A 20,508-nucleotide genomic window follows, 5' to 3' on the forward strand; every position below is an offset into this window, starting at 1 on the left:
TAAACTTGGCTTAGGCTAATCAAATGGGCATTATTTATTCTAATTATTTCTTTCCAAATCGAATTTCAATTAAACCTACCATAATGTTTTAAAAATTCCAAATAACACATATATCAAGTTAAATTTGTGATCGGAAGCCGATAAGACCTTCAATTCGCGAAACAAAACAGAAACACAAATAGATATTTCTACAATAGATAGATAGAAACACAAATAACACAACAGATATGCAAGTAATTTTAAATTTCATCTTAATTGTTGATTAGGTACGCTTAATCATGGTTTAACAGTTAATCATGGGTCGGGGTTATTACAGAAATTGTGGGTTTGGATTTAGGGTTTGATTTGGTTTGATTTTAGGAATGAAAAATTGAGGTTTTCAAATGGATTCATGAAAGATATTGTAGAGATGGTTATCTTGTTAATTTGTGTTGAAATCTTGGAAATTTCTCTTTTAAAGTACTATTGAAAGGTATAGATTTTTTGTTGGAAAGTTTTGAATTTTTTGAAACTAAGAAACAAATGGAAGAGGTTGAGTTTTGAAATGATATACGTATATATAAATGTTGATGATAAGAGTGGAGTTGAATATGTAATATCACTACTATACTGAAATTATGAGATTAAGTTTGTTGTTGGAAATTTATCTTTTGTATAAAGATATCTGTTTTGGGCTATCAGTGGAGAAGAGTTTGATTTTTGTAGAAATTGTACGAGAAATAGGTTAGATGAAAACTATTTACTCATACATATTGCATTGAACAATGTTTCATATCCTTACATTGAAAATGTATTTTTTTTTTTTTAAAGAAAAATAGGTGAATACCTTGGTAAATCTGGTTAGGAGGTATGGTTGTAGTTTTATTATATTGGCCTGTGTATCCTTGGTGAAAATCCAAAAACTCAGATTAGGTGGCGATCCTTCCAGTTAATACCAGTAAAATGACTTTGTAGAGCTTGTATAGCCTACTAAAAGACATGTACCTAGAGATTCCCAGTATTACGTATCCGCTACCCTATTTTCTGATTTAAGAAGATATTATTTTATGAATTGATATATATCTATGGTATTGCATTGTTTTGAAAGAGGAAGTGTGACATTTTGGTAACGACATGCATATGCATTGACCATATCACTTTGTTAAGTTTCATACATTGCGTTCAAGTATCTCTACTGGGTTTTGACTTACCCAATGTTGAAAACAACTTTTAGGTGCTGATGATATGCCTCCACCAAGGAAATAGCTTGGAAGGACCTCGGAGCTGAGAGCTTCATTTCGTTCTTTTGCGAAAATATTTGTTGTACAACCCTTGGGCTTTATATGTGTGGAGTTTGGCTCATTTTGTTGTTTCCAAGCATCGCCTTGGAAAGATAGCCATTAGGACATAAACTTATTTGTACTTTCTTTGATTTATGTTACTTTCATATGACATATGTTATAGATTCAAGATCTAGGATTTACTAATGTATACATGCATATATCTTTTTTTGTACGATTAAAAGGGATTAATGAAAGGTTAACATCTGATAAGTTTCTACTTTCTATTGAATATCATGAGGTGGTTTATTGTTCTCAATTTGGGGCGTTACAAGAGGGTTAGGGATTTTAGGGCTTTGTAATCTGTGAGAAAGAAAGGTTTAGGGTAAGAGAGAAAGGGGGATTGGTGATGAGGGATAAAGATAGGGGGAGAGAGAGAGAGAGAGAGAGAGAGATGACTGGTTTTTTCAAAGAATGATCAATTGGTTTTGATCATCTTCATTTTTATCTTCTTTGTGATTCATGTTAAAGAGGGATCGGTGATGAAACGGTGATGAGGGATGAAGATAGAGAGAGAGAGAGAGAGAGAGAGAGAGATGACTGGTTTTGAAAAATGATATGAACATTCCAGAAGCAAGAGAGAGAGAGAGAGAGATGATTGGCGATCGATGAACGGTGATGAGGGTAGAACGTGAAAGAAAGGTTTGAAGGTAGGAGAAAATGATTGGTAATGACGGATGAAAAGAGAAAGAGGGATGAAGAAAGAGAGAAACAGAGAGAGGGAGAGAGAGATACGACTGAACCCTGAAAATGGAGATGAAAAAGATAGAGTTGGGATGGTGATGATTATAGAGTGTTGATCTCAACCGTTGGATTATGCAAAGATCCAACAGTGAGATGGTGTCCTGGAATGCTAAAGATCAGCACAACGACTCTATTTTAGTCTTAAAAAAAATGGCACTTTTTCCAAATAGAGAAGACATCAATGGCTAAAAAAAAACGTAGTGGTATAAATATGAACACTTGGATTCAATTTGAGTTCACAACATCAATAGGTATGCCGTATTGAAGGATCCGAAGTGCAATGGCAATGCTATTATAGGATTTGCCATTGGAGCACCATTGCTATAATTTGACAATTTGCTACTATTCATTGCCAAATTATAGCAATGGAAATGCTATATTATAGCATTTTCCATTGGAGATACTCTCAAGGTCCTGACTTTGACATAGCCTATGCTTGTAGAGTAATCTGGCCCACAACCAAGTGGGTGCTCAAACTTATCTACCTTTGTCTCGATTTTGATTTTGATTTAGATTGAAAACAAATCAACAAATTAAAGTTCAAATTAATAAAATTTAAAAATTATTTTGTTACCATGGTCAAATTCTTTGAATTTTTTTTTAAAAATTATTTTCCAAAAAAAATATAACGAGCCTCATGGAGGTTGCCTCATTTGTTATAGAAAAAATAATTCATCCACTTAATTTTGCCCTTCTTAATTCTAACCCCAATGATGTGGAACTAGGGGGGGAGGGGGGGTTAAAGATGAGAGGAGATGAGTGTGGGATCAATGGTAACAAATTAATTGAGAGGAATAGAAGCTCCCCGTCAAGTCATGCAATATGATGGAATAAAATATAAGATTTCAATCTATTTTGCTCTTCCAAATAAATTAAAACAGAATTAAAACAAAATAGAAAGCAATCATCAAAATACAATATGTCTAACAATCTCTCCCTTTTTTATGATGGCACACCATGATGTTTTGATTTGTTTGGGAGGAATAGAAGCTCCCCCTCAAGTCATACTCTCCCTGAATGTTTGCTTCTTCTAGATGTATAAACATGTTAGCACGAAAGTTGTATATATCAATATAAGCATAGCATGATGATTAAGATACCAAATAGGAAATTTTGCCCATGTAAGATACCAGAAATATGACAGCATCACCATAACAACATCACCATTTCAAAATAATAATATGACAGCATCACCATTTCAAAATAGTGCAGAACAACACATCACCATTTCTCCCAAACTTTTTACCATTTCTCCCCCAATCTATCTTAAAACAAAAACATCACCATTTCTCCCCCTATGACATTATTAAAAACATATAAATGATAGATTTCACAATGTAGCATGAGGTGTTGATAAATGCCATGATTTCACAAAGATATGGTATGTTCTTTGAAGATTTCAAATCAAGTCAAGGAGAATTATACTAAGTTTATCCAAAAACATATAACAATACGTGAAATGAGATATAGTACACATATCTCATTTTAAGTAAAATTCAAGTTCCACATTCACAACAAAAACTTTAAGTTGAATTCGACATTCCAAGTTTGCCACAAATAAAATTGAAACATTCCTCACGTAGGGGTTTTGTGAAAATATGTACCAATTGCTAGTTAATATGTTTTGTTCGTGAATGTTGAACCAGATTTTTGCTTAAGTTGATGGCACTAGTATTATCACATTTAATAAGGATATGATTGTAATGCACATCAAAGTCCTTCAATTGTTGTTTCATCCACAGTACTTGGGCACAACAACTTCCGGAAGCTATATATTCAGCTTCGGCCGTTGATAAAGCAGCAGAATTTTACTTTTTGCTAAACCAAGATACTAATGAGTTACCAAGGAAGTGACAAGTACCGCTAGTGCTTTTTCTATCAAGTTTGCACCCCGTCAAAGTCGGCATCTGAGTAACTAATCAAATCAAAAGCTACATCTCTAGGATAAAACAGTCCCAAATTTTGAGTGCCAACAAGATATCTAAAAATTCTTTTAACAAAACTAAGGTGTGATTCTTTAGGATTTGATTAATATCTAGTGCACATGCAAACACTAAACATAATATCGGGTCTACTTGCAGTTTAATAAAGAATCGAGCCAATCCTACCTCGATATTTTGTTTGATCAATGGACTAACCATTTTCATCCTTGTCTAGCTTAATTAATGGATGTGCTCATAGGTGTTCCGACTACTTTGGAGTCATTTATACCAAACTTCTTGATTAGTTCCTTTATGTACTTAGCTTGGTTGATATAAATCCCTTCCTTACATTGTTTGATTTGAAGTTCAAGGAAATAATTTAACTCCCCCATCATGCTCATCTCAAACTCACCTTACAAACACTTAGAAAAATCTTCACACAAAGCTTCATTAAATATAATGCCATCCACATAAATTTGTACAACAAGTATATCACCATTTTTGGTTTTAACAAAAACTGTGGTGTCAATCTTTCCTTTAGTAAAACCATTTTCAATCAAAAATTTGCTCAAACGTTCATACCATACACGAGGTGCCTATTTCAAACTATATAAAGTTTTGAGAGTTTAAACACATGATTGGAAAAGCATGATTTTCAAAACTAAGAGGTTGTTTGACATATACTTCTTCATTTATGAAACCATTTAAAAATGTATTTTTTACATCCATTTGATAAAGTTTAAAATCTCTAAAACATGCAAATACAAGTAACATGGCAATGGCTTCTAATCTAGCTACCAGAGCAAAGGTTTCATCGAAATCAATACGTTCTTCTTGATTGTACTATTGTGCTACAAGTCTAGCTTTGTTTCTAGCAATGGTGTCGAATTCATCAAGATCTAATTTGTGCCAATAATTGAATGATCTTTAGGTCTTGGCACTAGATCCCAAACTTTGTTTCTCTCAAATTTGTTGAGCTCTTCATGCATAGCCATCATCCAATGTTTATCGAATTCGTCTTCTTAAAAGTTCTTTGGCTCAATCTGTGAGAAAAAAGCCAAGTTACCACAAATATTTCTAAATGAAGAGCGAGTGGCGATACCTTTGGTGGGATCACATAGGATTAAATCCTTAGGGTGACTATGAACAAACTTCCATTATCATGGCAAATCATCGTTGTTTCCACCTTCTTCTTGAGAAGGGAGAATAGGTTGTTCACCTTCTTTGTTCACTTCACATGTAGATCCTCTTCTTTGTAGATGCTTGAATCTTCCACATTAGGTTTTAATTCTACAAAATCATCACTAACAATTTTCTTTGGAGAAGAGATGTTAGTTTCATCAAATGCCACATGTATAGATTCTTCAACAACAAGAGTTCTTTTATTAAAAACATGACAAGCTGTACTAGTTAAAGAATATCCAAGAAAAATTATTTCATCGGATTTTGAATCAAATTTATCCAAGTTGTCCTTACCATTATTGTGCACATAACATTTATAACCAATATATACAAGTGACTAATGTTGGGCTTTCTACCATTCCAAAGTTCATAATGAATCTTTTTTACAATAGATCTAATCAAGACACAATTTAAAATATAGCATGTGGTTTGAACGGCCTCAGCTCAAAAATATTTTGGAAGATTGCTTTCGCAAAGCATTGTTTTACCCATCTTTTCTAAGATTCTTCCTCTCTACTACACCATTTTGTTGAGAGGTTTTAGGTGCTAAAACATTATATCCAATTCCATGCTCATCACAAAACAATTCAAAATTTTCATTTTCAAGTTCTCTACCATGGTCAGTTCGAATATTAGTAATAAGAAAACATTTTTCATTTTGAATTTTGCTACGAAGTTTTGTGAAGGAAGAAAATGTTTCATCTTTGTGTTCTAAAATCATAACTCATGTAAATCTTGAAAAATCATTAACAACAATAAGGCAATAATGTTTACCACCAAGACTAGATGTCCTTAAAGGACCAAATAAATCATATGCAATAATTATAAAGGTCTAGAGGTGAAAATATGAGATGTTGATTTAAAAGATGTTTTAGTTTGTTTTCCTTGTTGACAAGTACCACAAAATTGATCTTTTTCAAATTTAATTTTTGGAAATCCAATGACCAAATCATTTCTCAAAAGTTTAGCAATTAATTCCATATGAGCATAACCAAGCCTTCGATACCATAATCAACCACTATCATTACTAGCATATAAACATTTAACATCATTAGCATAGAGATCATTGAGATGAAAAACATAAACATTATCAAGACGATTACCAACAAATAGTGTTTTATGATCAATTATGCTTTTAATTGTGCGATGTGATTTATCATAAATAACACGATTACCCTTATCACATAATTGGCTAATGCTAAGTAAATTATGCTTAAGTCCATCTACAAGGAGACCATTTTCAATAGAAGGGTTAAGAGAGATACCGATGCTACCAATACCAATGATTTTTCCTTTCTTGTTATCTCCGAAAGTAATAAATCCTCCATCTTTGGATGATAGAGTAGTGAAGGAAGATTTATCTCTGATCAAGTGTCTAGAGCATCCATTATCAAGGAACCACCTTCCTTCTTTAGCTTTGGACTTAAAGCATACCTACAATAAGACAATTAAATGTTGGATTTTGGTACCCATGATTTCTAGGGTCCTTCTTGGTTAGTATGATTAGTACTTTTTATAATCCAAATCTTTTTAATCCCTGTATTCATGTTCTTTTTGAATGGACAAGTAGATATATAATGACCTTTCTTCCTACAAGTAAAAGAATTATCCAAGTATTGTGTTGAGTTTCTTTTGTTTCTTAATAGGATCATATCCAATGCCCGCCTTATCAAAAGCACATCTTTGATTACTAAGAAGTTTGTTGAGATTATCTCTTCCTTTTACAAAATTTTCAAGAGTTTTATTCAAATCATCAACACTATTTTTCAAAACAATTTTCTCACTAAAAATGGTATTAAGGACATTTTTCAAAGCAAGGTTCTCTTTCTTCAATTCATCCACATTGTTAGATAACGATGCAACTAATTTCTTTCACAGATTATTTTTGGCACATACTTTTCTAAACTCATCTTATAATTCATTGAAAGAACTTTCAAGTTCTTCATAATTAAAAGTTACCTCATCTTGAGTGGTTTCTTCATCTCCAAGAGCCATTAGACAAAGGTTGGCTACTTCATCACTAAAGCTATCGTCACTTTCTTTCCAAGCTGCTATCATGGCCTTCTTGTTCCTTTAGTGGTCTTTTCCAAGTTTCTTCAATTTTGGACAATCCATCTTGATGTGCCCCGGATTCTTGCACTCATAGCAAATTATGTGTTCTTTCTTTTGAATGTCATCTTTGTTGTATTCTTTCTTGAAAGGTCTTCTTCCTCCATGATTGCACTTCTTGTAGTACTTTTTGAGATTTCTACTAAACATGGCATATCCTTCATCTTCACCAGAATCCTCATTTTCTTCTTCATGGGATAAGGCTTTGAATGTAATTCCACTCTTCTTTTTGTCCTCATCATCCTCATGTCCTTTCATATTGATTTCATGACTCATAAGAGACCCCGTAAGCTCATCTAATCCAAGAGTTGATAGGTTCTTTGCTTCAATAATTGCAATGACTTTAGCATCCCAATTCTTTGGTAAACACCTAAGACCTTTTCTCACAAACTCACTATTAGTATAGGTTTTGCCAAGAGATTTCAAAGAATTTACAATTTCAGTAAATCTAATAAACATGCTTGAAATCGATTCATCGAATTTCATTTTAAACAATTCTTTTACTTTGTTGGTTCCATCATAAGTAACTTCAAGTTTGTCCCTAATTTCTTTAGCCATGTCACAATTGGATATTCTATTATACTCCTTAGAGTCTAAACCACATACAAGTGCGAGTTTGGCTTTGGCATTGGCTTTGGCTTACAACAATCTATGATCTCTCCCATCACATTCATCTTCTATTTTAGGTACACTAATGTTGTTTACTAATTTGGTAGGGATTTTGGGACCTTTGGTGACTATAATCCACACAACATAATATGTGGTTTGAAAATATAGGGTCATCTTATCCTTCCAATGGCTATAGTTATTTCCATCAAATAAGGGTTGCCTACTAGTGGCTCGATCTTCAAGAATGCTAGTGCTAACTATGGTTGCCATGGATCGAAAACTCTAAGCTGGTTAAATCTAACCAAGAGTCTAGGCTCGGATACCAATTGTCACTCAAAAAGCAATCTAAGAGAGAGGTGAATTAGGTTTCTACAAATAAAAATTATAATACCCCAATAAAAATTACAAGTAGTATAGAAAAATATTATTTGATGATAGAAAGCTAATTAACAGTTAATGATCAAGCTTAATGAAGAAATATTTAAGAAGTATAGATAACAACTAATGCAATATATGAATAAGTTGATTAGAAGCTTAAGATGCACAAGCAACAGATATATAACTAATGGAAGGTAGATGAGTTGATTCATCACAATGAGAAAATATCAGTGAAGTAGCTAAAGAAAATGCAGTGAATGATTTTTGACTTAACAGATTATGAAATAAATAAATAAGCAATTATAACTCTATAACTCAATGAAAGAGGAACATCAAACAGCTATTTGAGGTGATTGAAGGGATTTGATGTTTAGCAATAGCAAATAGTATAGCAATGATAGCACAGTGAATATATCAAATGTTGCTATAGCAGTAGAGTAAATAAAAGAGACAAGGGAAGAGGAGACAAACAAATTTATAGTTGTTTAGCTTCAACCAAGCCTACATCCACTCCTCAAGCTTCACTTGAGATTTTTACTATCCTCTAACTTCACAGAGGTGCTAGCAACCTCTTTACAAATGAAGCAATCCTCCACAGATTTTACAAACGTTGTACCAAGTCTTCAAACCCTTGCAAACCTTAGGTGATTCGCAATCACTCTCAAGGAAGCAAGAAACCAGAGTGTACTACACTCTTATAAGATTGAATTGAGGGTGTTTTTGCTTTCAAAGAAAGCTATAAGAATTATCTCTCAAATATAGATATACAATGTTGAAGCTCAGAGTTTTCCGTAAATTTTTTCATGGGAATATATGCTTAAAGCTAAAGCTCACTATAATATGTTCTAAAGGAAAATGAAATCTCAGTTGAAGAACACTTCAGAAAATCAGAGAGATGAAGAATGTGTGATTGATGATAAAATCAAAATGGGTATAGCACATTGTATGTTTCTCTGTATTCGTTGTTATTTGTTACTTGTTCAGAGCTCTATATATAATACAGAGTTGAGTGCCCTGTTTGCTCTGATAGTGCCCATTCTCTTCTTCCCGTTGAAGAGATGGGCTAGTGATGGCTGAGGATGATAAACAAATGATTGCTCAGATATTTCCTGACATCCATGTGTGTTTTTCCATTGAATGATGGGTCATCTGATGAAAAACATTTATTTTCTCTTCTCAATCTTTTACTGATATATGAATTCTCTACACAGTGGACATCCATACAGATGTCAAAAGTAAAGTTTTGTGTCTATGGTTCGTCCACCCGAATGTCCACCCAGATGTCCGTTCACAAAGGTTGTCGCGTACGGTCGTTGAGCATACTACTGGTCTGACGTCCGGAGGGAAACAGAATTGATCTAGAATGAAACTAGGCCGAAATGCCTTTGTCGATCATTCTCGCAAATGTCCGCCCGGATGTCCAAGCCTGCCTAGAGCTGGAGAACAAATTTGCCGAAATCTGTCTTGGTCGGTCGACCGCCCTTTGTTGTTCCAACCTCCTGTGTTCTGCTGCACTGGTGCACTAGTTTGGTACTTGTTTAAGCCTCATTTTGAACTCAAGAAGGGCATGATTAGGATTTAAATATAGATGAAAATATGATGGAACAAAATATAAGATTTCAATCTATTTTGCTCTTCCAAATAAATCAAAACAGAATTAAACAAAATAGAAAACAATCATCAAAATAACAATGATTAAATCAAACAACAAGTTTTCAACTATAATCCACTCTTCAAAACGTAATCAGAACAAAATCAAAAATAATCATCAAAATCATGTCATTCATGCTATGACTAACACTAATGTAATGAAATAAGAATTTAAAAATAAATTATGAAGAAAAAAAATTTATAGAAGATTTTTTATTCGGCCTTGGATCACTTGAGTATTTATTCTTTTTTTGTAAGCTTTTATCTTTTTTTTAATTTTTTATTTTTAGGAAAAGAAGCTATTCATAATATTATAAAAGTGTGTAACGGACCGTTACGGCTATTACGGTATCGCTACGGTCGTTAAGTAACACCGAAACGACGGTTACATATGTGAATTTTCGTCACACCGCTATAACGGTCATAATGGATGGCGGTAACCACCACAACCGTTACGTAACGGCGTTACATAATGGTTACAGCTACTTTTTAAAACCTTGGCTACACACTTCTCTTTACTTGTTTTAATAGAGAAATTTTTCAAATTCTGGACAAAAAAATTTTGATTTTTAATTACCAGTTTTTCAAGTACTGAAATGAATCATGTTTTAAAATGGTAAAACTTTTGTAGTTTCATAACATTCTTTAATATTACAAAATTTTACAGTTTCATAGCATATTTTCCAATTTGATTAATAAAAGAGAAAATTTTCCCATTGTTGTTATGTTTTTTTTTTCCTTTTTATTTTGTCAATATTAGCAAATTTTAGTATGTTTTTTCACTCTAATTCTTCATTTATTTATTTTTTTTCAACAATTTCTAGACATTCCGATGAGTCTTTAGCGATGTTCTTGACGTCCAATAATGTTCTAGACATTCTTGCGACTTCCAATGACGTTAAGAACACTCCAGCAACCTCCCAACAATGTTGAACATTTCGGTAAGCCTTGGGTGGCTGTCTAACGAAAGTCCGACAGAGGTCCAACAATGATGAAATGTGCGGCGCCCTTAAAGTTAAAAATAAAAATAAAAATAAAAATAATTTTTTGGGTAATTAAAAATATATATGACTAATTGGTGCAAATATTTTGTTTGAGACTGATGAGTTTTGAACTATGCAAAAGGACTTGCAAGTCAGTGCCTCAAAACGCAATGATACTTGAAAATCTAATCACTCTGTTTGGTTTTAGTTTTCAGAATTCACTTTTCAGAAAATTTTATTTTTTTATTTTTCGTATTTTTTATTTTCACTGAACTTTTTTTTATATTTTAAGCAATTTTCTTAATTTTTAGACATACCTAACATAAATACACTTAAAAAGTATAATATTTGTGAAAAAAATTCATAAACAATTCACTAAATACCAAAAATATTTTTAAAAATAGGAAAATTCAGTACACTTTTCATATTTTTGTGTATTTATTAATTTTTTAAAATATTTTACTATTTAGATATATCTAAGTGAGGTGCATCTAAAAAAAAATTGCTTAAAATTTTAAAAATATTCACTAAAAACAAAAAAAACTCAATTTCCAAAAAACCGAATTTAGAAAACTAAAATCAAATACACTAAATAATATTTAGACATATTCTTAAAAAACTTTTAGTAAAATTTTTAGTGCATGCAGCATTTCCTATATTTCCTACATTTTTTTTGGGTTCCCATTTAGATCATGTTATGCAACTAAACACAGCATACTAAAATAAATAAATCGAACAGCTCCTCATTGATTTTGATTAAATTTAAACCTTATTATGTTTTGAAATTATAATATATTAAATTGATGATTTACTTCTTTTTAAATCATTCTTCACTTAATTCAAATAGAATACTTCAAATTATTTTGCGGATTTGGTTGATTTGTCATTATCATGGTTATCATAATTCCAATTCAGATAATAGATCCTACGATCCTACGACTCTAGTCAATCTAAACGATCTAATTTTATCATCCAATTCATAAGTCTCTCCTAATGATCCTACTTAAGATCTCAATTTTGCCAATAATGACTCATTACCGTTTATATATTAGTAATTGAGGCAAACAGTTTATAGTTGGCTGTACTTATATCTAATAGAATTGTGCCTAAACCTACAGGCTTTTTTGTTTTCTTTTTTTATTCTTAGGAAAGAAATTATCAATTTTGGTCTTTGATAATAATTGATTCCCTAACTTTACGTTTCTCTACATTTATATAATGTATACACAAAATACAGCATATACGCACTTAAAACATTCTCTCTAAATGTTTAGATGTCAAGAAAGGTTGTTACAACATAAACTGCAAACAAAGAAAAAGTTGCTGTATTAACGTCTCTGGCTATGAAAGTGAAATTTTCAAGACAAAATAAATAAATAAAGCAAAAAAGGAAAAGGTAAAAGTGACAAATCATCTTCTTATGTTCTTATGTCAATGATGTATCTAGGAGGGGCCGATGCCCCAAAAATTTGAAAAATATTATATATTATATTATAAATTTTGAAATAATATAAAATTATAAGAGTTTGCATCTCTAAATTTTTTTTAGATAATTTTAAAATTATATAGAATAGTCCCTCAATTTTTTAAATTATAGAATAGCCCTCCCAAAATCATAATCCCAGACCTGTCCCTGCTTATGTACCTCCACATGCTTATTGTGTAATTCCACTCATGATATTTGTTTTATGCAAGTAATTCCCAATATATATATATATATAAAATAATTATTTAGAATTTGAAATATATATTTATATATATGTTAGATTTTTTTAAAAAAAAGTATCCAACTTCAAACTAATTTACATTAGGTAAAGAGATTTTACGTAAGGTTTATAAACTGATTTTTTTGTTTATTACAAAAAAGACGTGTATAAAAATAAAGATATGATATGATTTAAATAAATCAATAAACTAATAAGCTGATTTTTTAAAATATTACCAAAAGAGATTAGATCAAGTTTGAATGACTTAAAAAAAATGTGAAATTTTGTAATAATTCCAAAGCATATAATCCCGTCAAATGTCAAATAAATGTAGTAGATTAAGGAAATAGACTTGAAGCAAATATTTAGCTCACGAGAGACTATTCAAAGTTCAATTATGATACCATGTTATACCATCAATTATTATATAAAAAAAATTTAAATTTAATTTAATAATGTATATCAAACTACCTTACTATATAAACTAAAAAATTAAAGTTCAACTCTTATTAAAATTAATTTAACAACTAACAATTGGCTTTTACAGATAAGCAAAATAATAATAATAATGATTTATCTTGGTGTGATCTCCATACAATTTAAATCTATATTATATATCAAATTCTAGACAATTTTAAAATATTTTTCTTAGTGAATACCCATATACTGAAGGAAGGGAGAGAGAGACAGAGAGAGAGAGAGAGAGAGCCTCATTTGGTCAACCTAAGAGGACAAAGAAAGATGGGGTTTTTCATACTTGAACAGTCTAGATTCTTTTCCTCCACTCATTCCTTTCATTAATATAATCAGCACTTCCACTCTTACCCTTCCAGAACTTCTTTATACACTCCTTTTCTCCTCCATTTATTTCCACACAATACAATACCTTCCTCATATATTCCAAAAACACACTCTGGTGTGATGTCCTAATTGAGCACCAACAGTTCAATATTCCAGAATGGTCTTTGAAGGTGTTTGCAACACAGGCCTTAGCCTTGGCTCAACCTCTATCAACAATCCTGAGAATGATCACTTCCATCAATCTCACCATCATCATCAACACAAGATCAACAAACTGTCATCTCTGAAACTCGATCATGTGTTCCCATCTCTTACTTTGGGCTTATCATCAGAACACAAACACCGAGCTCCTGAAGAGATTGTTGTTAGCAAAATTCATGGTGAAATTGAATCCACAGTTTTTTATCGACAAGGCTCTTCGCGTAGCGCTGTATCTTCGTACTCAAACTCTAGTGTCAAGAGGGAGAGAGATAATCTTAGTGCGGAAGAGGTAGAGAGAGTTTCTTCAAAGGTGAGTGATGATCAAGATCAAGATGAGGAGGGCAGTGCAAGGAAGAAACTTAGACTTACCAAAGAACAGTCTATCATCTTAGAAGATAGCTTCAAAGAACACACCACTCTCAATCCTGTATAAATACCATCTTTTCTATATCAATCTTGATTTATTCTATTTTAAAATTTTATGTGACAAATAGACAACTATTGGTTAGAAGAGTGATTGATCTGTTTCTGAATTTGGTATCCTTTCTTTCTTTTAATTATCAGAAGCAAAAGCAGTCCTTGGCGAAACAGCTAAATCTTCGGCCACGGCAAGTGGAAGTTTGGTTTCAAAACAGGAGAGCCAGGTATTCTTCATAAATATAGTGTTCTCTCTCTTTTAATACTGGTTTTGAGCAATACAGATAAGGAATCAGGTGATACGCTTGTGAATTTTGTATGCAAAACAGTTTTGTAGCCACAGCCATATTACAAGTCATGCCATGAAATAATGTTTATAGCAAATTAATCGATATGCATGCATGTGATTTTCCTTCCCACCAGTATATTAGAGTGCTTTTATTCCCATCAACATAAGAAGATGTATTGGTATCAAGAAGAAGATCTGATACGTATTGAACTATTGCCTTTAAACCCATGTTAAAGACTTACTATGCTCAATATGTTTGATCTAAGCATGAATCATAGTTTTAAATAACAGTATTGAGATATGTATTGGTGCTGGCAATATGGCCATACATGGGCCAATAATATCAGATAGTATCGACAGATATATCGATAAATTACAGTATTGCAAGTGCAAAATCCCAACATGAAATGGCTGGTATTGAAAACTCTTATGAATTAGTCATACTGAATTTTCTTTTCTTTTCTTGCTCTCAACAGGACTAAGCTGAAGCAGACTGAGGTAGAGTGTGAGGAACTGAAAAAGTGTTATAAAACACTAACAGATGAGAACAGAAGGCTGCAGAAGGAGTTACAAGAGCTGAAAGTAGTAAAGATAACAGCTCCGGTTTATATGCAAATGCCGGCAGCCACCCTCACCATGTGCCCATCGTGCGAAAGGATTGGTGATGGCAGTGGTGAAAACTCTTCCAAAAGCCCTTTTTCAATCGGAGCAAAGCCTCACTTTTATAATCCCTTCACCCATCCATCTGCAGCTTGCTAGATTATTACTACGGTTTGAAGTATCAACTATTGTGTATCAGGATTTGAGACTTTTTTTTAATACTGTTGTTCATCGATATATCGACTGATACTATTTGATATCAATTGATATACAATTGTATGGTCAATACTGATGCCATTATTTAAAACCTCCCGCCAAGGCTGAACAATTTTTAGTTCAAGCTAGCCTTCTCTATGTCACTCTAGAACTAGTCAAGTTATGAAATTTGTACCGTGAAATCTCTCTCTCTCTCTCTCTCTCTCTCGTGTACATATATATTTTTGTACAAACTTTAACAATAGTATATGAAGGGGTTCTTTTTCCTTTTAAGTTTCAGTAATTTATGATTTTCATTTGGAAAATCTGAGTGAACTTTGATTTTCTGATTAGAGTGATGTGGAAGAAAATGATAGTATGCACAGACGAAAAGAGGCATAGAATAATTAATTGATAATATTATGATTACGCATGAAGATAGAAAGCTTGGTTGAATTGTGTGTGGTTGCAAGTTGTTGATTCTGCTGTTACACTTGTGAATGCCCACAGAATTTCTGTCCACAGAACAAATAGAAGCAAAAGATAGTCATTGGCTTGTTGAGTTTGCCAACTTTGTTGGGATATTTTTCTTAAGCTATCATACTTTTATCCTGGGCCATTTTTATTTATGTAATTTGATTGTACTGCTTGTACTTCTTTTTCATCAATAAATTTCATTTTTTCAATCAAAAAAATAAAAAATAAAAATACAAGCAAACGAGAACTTACTAATCATGTTGTTACATATTTCGTGTACCAAGTATTCATGTAGTCATACTCATACCAAATAGGTACTCAATATAGGGAATCATTTTTGAAATACACATGCTTCATTGATTTCAAGTATATAAGTTCTAAAATCAAGATTTACGCTAACTTTTGAATGCACTTGTAGAATTTAGAATATTTGGTTGTAGATCAGTACAAGCAAAAAGTAAATAAATAAATAAAATACAAGCAAACAAGACCAAACCAAAGAAGTGACTCACAATATAGCCAGTAATTTAAGTGGGTGAGTCACACCAGCTTTCTTTTGTCCAACTTGTGTATTCCAACTCAATTCAAGATATTGAAGCTTCATCCCCCCCTCCTCTCTAACTACATGGCTTCATTTTGAAGCCAACCCTACATGCTTCCATGCTTCTATGTATGCATATTACATATATTTGCACAAGTCATTGAAGAATGAAAATGGTGGTTTAGTTCTAATAGAGAAGTCATGTCAAAAGGAAGACTAGGAGGCTGGATCCCTGTAGTGCATCAAAGAAGAAATCAGATAAACCAGAGTCCGTGGTCAGATGGTCGAAGAGCCAGCTTGTACACACTCTTTGTGGACAACTTGCCGGAGTCTATGAATCCAAAAAACCTATACACTTTGTTCTCAAAGTTTGGTGTGGTCAAGGATGTTTTCATCCCCCAAAAGAGAAGGCGATTAACAAATTCAAGATTTGGGTTTGTTCGGTATGATTGCTCCATTGCAGCCACTGTCGCAGAACAAAAAGCCAATGGATTATGGATCGACGATAAATCTCTATCAGTTAAAGTTGCAGAGTACGATAAGCACACGGAGCCAAAGCAGAGGCTGAGAACCATAGCACCAAGACAACATTCGACAAGGCTCATATCAGCCATGGCAAACACAAACATAAGGACCCACGGCATTGACGGCAGGACTTTCGCGGAAGTTATCAAAGGGGACCAACCAAGACCTACATCAAGAATAACCATCAGAGTAGCAGAGATTGGTAATGGTTGGTTGCATGAGAGCCTAATTATGAGACTCAAAATGGGTCATTCTATTTTACAGGTGAAAAATGAACTCACCAAAAGAGGTGAACAAAATGTGATGGTCAGGGAAGGAGGAGGGCGGGATGTGTTGCTATCATTCCCCAACAAGGAAGAGCTGCAGAGTAAAAAACCTCTGTTTCTGGACTGGTTTCAAGAACGGTCTGAATATATTACCGAATGGAGATCGGGTATGCATCTTCAGCAAGAGAGACACGTCTGGGTCAATTGCTACGGAGTCCCTCCTAACCTTTGGAGCTCCAACACTTTCAAAGAGATAGCAAGATTATGGGGGGAGTTGGTCTCCTTAGATGGTCATATAGGTACACACAGGTCTTTTCGTTGTGGCAGATTTAGCATTATTACAAATGTTATGGATCCGATCACCACAAGCATCAACCTTGAATGCAACGGGAAAATTTATCCCATTAGAGTCTTTGAAGAGCAGTCCATTGAGGACACTAGCTCAAGCTCCAACAAAACAGCTTTCAAGGACCCTCTTGAAGCCGTTGGATCCAAAGTCAATGGTGCACCGCAAAACATCCAGCACAAGCACACAGAAGAAGAAGATGATGACAAGGCTGCTGAAGTGGCAGGTGAAGTGGTCGAAGAGCCTGATCTAACAAATGGAGTGGTGACATCTCGGTTGAAGGGCAAGGGTGAGCTGGCTGCAGAGGGCAGCTGGAGTAACACCTCAGCCGTAGCAGAGACCATTTTTTGTGTGGGAAATTCAAAAGATGTGGGTTTATGTGCCGCAGAATCATCATTACCAGGAGTATGCCTACAGCATCGGTTCAATCAGATTGCTCAAAAAGGTGATGGAAATCAGCTAGATACAGCTGTTGGAAATCAGCAACAAAGCGTAGAGTGTAATCCTTTTCCTCAAAAGAAGCCCCTATAGCCTATCTAGCCCCTACCATAGATGGGCAACTACCTACCCCAGCCGTAGATGAGACAACAGGTTTTATAAAAAGCCTCAGTGAGCCCTTTAAGGAAAGACCTGGCATTTGCCTTGAGGTTAACTTGGACCACGGCCATAGTGGCCTGCAGCCCACTAAGATAGCCCATGTGAATCTGCAGCCCATGGGGGCATCAACTTACAGCTCACCAACAGCAGAGGAGACACCCCAGTCCAAGACCAATACCATAACCAGCCCATCCATCCCAGGCCCCACCCGAAACCGGCCAAAGAAATGGAAAAGAAAAGGCAGCAGACGCGACAAGATTAAACACCAATTACTTGCAGGCAGATTCTCTGGGTTCACTAGGAGAATGGAGCACAAAGGTGCAAGCACAAGTAAAGGTATCATCAAAGGAGCTAAATCAAGATTTTCAACTGAACCTATTTCCTCCAACTCTGTTTCTGCAAGGGATACTCACCAAGAAGCACATGCAACACTGCAGGTAGGGGAAAGTTTAGGCTTTGACTTCAAGGGTCAAGAAGCTGAGGTCATACAGAAACTCACAAATATGGAGGAGCAGGATAAAGAAAGATTAGGAAGAGGAACTGCCATGGTGGAATAACTAACATCTACTGGAGGCATCTAAGAGTCAATTTGTTTCCAATGAAGTTGCTGAGCTGGAATATTAGAGGAATTGGGAGGCCTGCAAAGAGAAGGAAAATAAGGAAGCTCCTTCTTGATAAAACAATAGATATGGTCTTGCTTCAAGAAACAAAACAATCAAGCACTAATATTTTATGGGTGAAGAGTATTTGGCCCAGAGACAAGTTCGAATTTATGGCTGTGGATGCTGAAGGTCTAGCAGGTGGTTTGATTTGCATTTGGGACCCGGATTTTTTCCACCTTTCAGACTGTTGTTGCAACAGAAGCTTCATCCTTCTGTCAGGTAAAATCCAAAACTCTTTTGATTGTGTAATTACCAACATCTATGCTTCAAATGATGTAGTAAGAAGGAAGGAATTATGGGTGACCCTACTAAACCTAAAACATTCTTTCCCAAAACCATGGTGCCTTGGGGGGGACTTTAATGAAATCAGAACAGTAGGGGAAAGGATAGGGATCTCATGCAGGGACAGGGGCATGAAGGAATTCAACCAATTCATAGATAATTGTGAGTTGGTGGATGTACCAATGATAGGTAGAAAATTCACTTGGTGCAATGCTTTGGATGGGAATAAATGGAGTAGAATTGACAGGTTTCTCATTAGCTCTGAGTGGTTGGTGAGGTTCAAACTCATTCTCTGGGGCCTCTCCAGAACGGTCTCTGACCACTGCCCACTTGTACTTATAGAGGATGGTAGGGATTGGGGGCCTAAACCATACAAGTTTCTAAATGCTTGGCTCTTACACCCAAACCTAGCTTCTATAGTGGAGACCACTTGGAGGGAAACACAGTTGCAGGGGCCAGATGGATTCCTCCTGAAAAAGAAGCTGCAGGCTCTGAAAATAGCATTAAAAAAGTGGAGTAAAGAAGTCTATGGTAATGTTGCGAACAAGCTAAAAGATACAGAATCTGTCATACATGAACTTGATTTATTAGCTGAAACAAGGCCCTTGGAAGAGTCAGAGTTGACGCTACTAAGAGAGAAAAGAAATGAAAAGTGGTCACTAAACAGGAAGCTGGAATGGGAGTGGCTCCAAAAGTCGAGGATGGACTGGACATTAAAAGGCGACAGGAACACCAAATTTTTCCATGCAATGGCAAGTAGTAGGCAAGCTAGAAACACCATCAACTCCATTACAGTAGGGAATGCGTCTTTTGAGGAGCCAAACGCTGTCAAGCAAGAGGTATGGAATCATTTCTCAAATATGTTCACAGATGATTGGAAGAACAAACCTGTCTTAACTGGGGACTTCAAGAGTGTTAGATCCAGTCCTTCTTTTCACTTGTTAGAAGCTGAATTTTCTGAAGAAGAAATTTGGGCAGCAATCAAAGACTGCAATGGGAACAAAGCCCCAGGTCCAGATGGCTTCAACTTGTTGTTCTTTCAGAAATTTTGGAAGCTACTCAAAGTTGATATTCTTAACTTTATGAAAGACTTCTATGCGAATGGCAAACTGGCTCCGGGTTTAAGCAGTTCCTTTATTACTCTTATCCCAAAAAAGGAGAAAGCTGTGTCTTTAAATGAATACAGACCCATCTGTTTGATTGGCTCTGCTTACAAAATTCTCTCAAAAGTACTCACAGCTAGGCTTCAACAAGTCCTGCCTATGGTAATCGGAGACTCACAATCAGCTTTTCTGAGGGGTAGAAGCATTCTTGATGGAGTCTTGATCGCAAATGAAGTGGTGGATGGCTGGCACAAATCCAAGAAAACAGGGTTGCTCTTTAAACTAGACTTTGAAAAGGCGTTTGATTCCATCAATTGGAATTTTCTATTCTCAATGCTTACAAATTTTGGGTTTGGACAAAAATGGATCTCATGGATGCGGGAATGTGTCTCCACTGCTAGAATTTCAGTTCTTATCAATGGCTCTCCAACTAAGGAGTTCAGTCCCCAAAAAGGTCTTCGGCAAGGTGATCCCTTATCACCACTCCTATTCAACTTGGTTGTTGAGGCACTGAACATACTATTTCAGAGAGCTATGGAGTTGAATTTACTAAAAGGGGTATCTATTGGTTTCAACCAAGTGTGACTCTCCCAACTACAATTCG

General features: G+C 34.5%; 1 protein-coding gene across 1 annotated transcript; it reads left to right on the forward strand.

Annotated features, from left to right (window-relative positions):
* Nucleotides 1–13,311: 13,311 nt before the first annotated feature.
* LOC145792736 (homeobox-leucine zipper protein HAT22-like) lies at nt 13,312–15,399 on the forward strand. Its single transcript, XM_082874091.1, has 3 exons — nt 13,312–14,031; nt 14,169–14,248; nt 14,787–15,399. Exons 1-3 carry the CDS (start codon nt 13,561–13,563, stop codon nt 15,067–15,069), a joined length of 834 nt encoding a protein of 277 aa, XP_082730217.1. The 5' UTR covers nt 13,312–13,560; the 3' UTR covers nt 15,070–15,399.
* Nucleotides 15,400–20,508: the final 5,109 nt, after the last annotated feature.

The sequence above is a fragment of the Camellia sinensis genome, chromosome 6 (genome assembly GCF_055761805.1).
Source record: "Camellia sinensis isolate YWXY chromosome 6, ASM5576180v1, whole genome shotgun sequence".
Taxonomy (NCBI): domain Eukaryota; kingdom Viridiplantae; phylum Streptophyta; class Magnoliopsida; order Ericales; family Theaceae; genus Camellia; species Camellia sinensis.

Coding starts and splice junctions, on each gene's coding strand:
- LOC145792736 (XM_082874091.1), top strand. CDS start 13,561: ATGGTCTTTGAAGGTGTTTGCAACACAGGCCTTAGCCTTGGCTCAACC. Junction 14,032..14,168: donor AACACACCACTCTCAATCCT/GTATAAATACCA, acceptor TTTAATTATCAG/AAGCAAAAGCAGTCCTTGGC. Junction 14,249..14,786: donor TTTCAAAACAGGAGAGCCAG/GTATTCTTCATA, acceptor TGCTCTCAACAG/GACTAAGCTGAAGCAGACTG.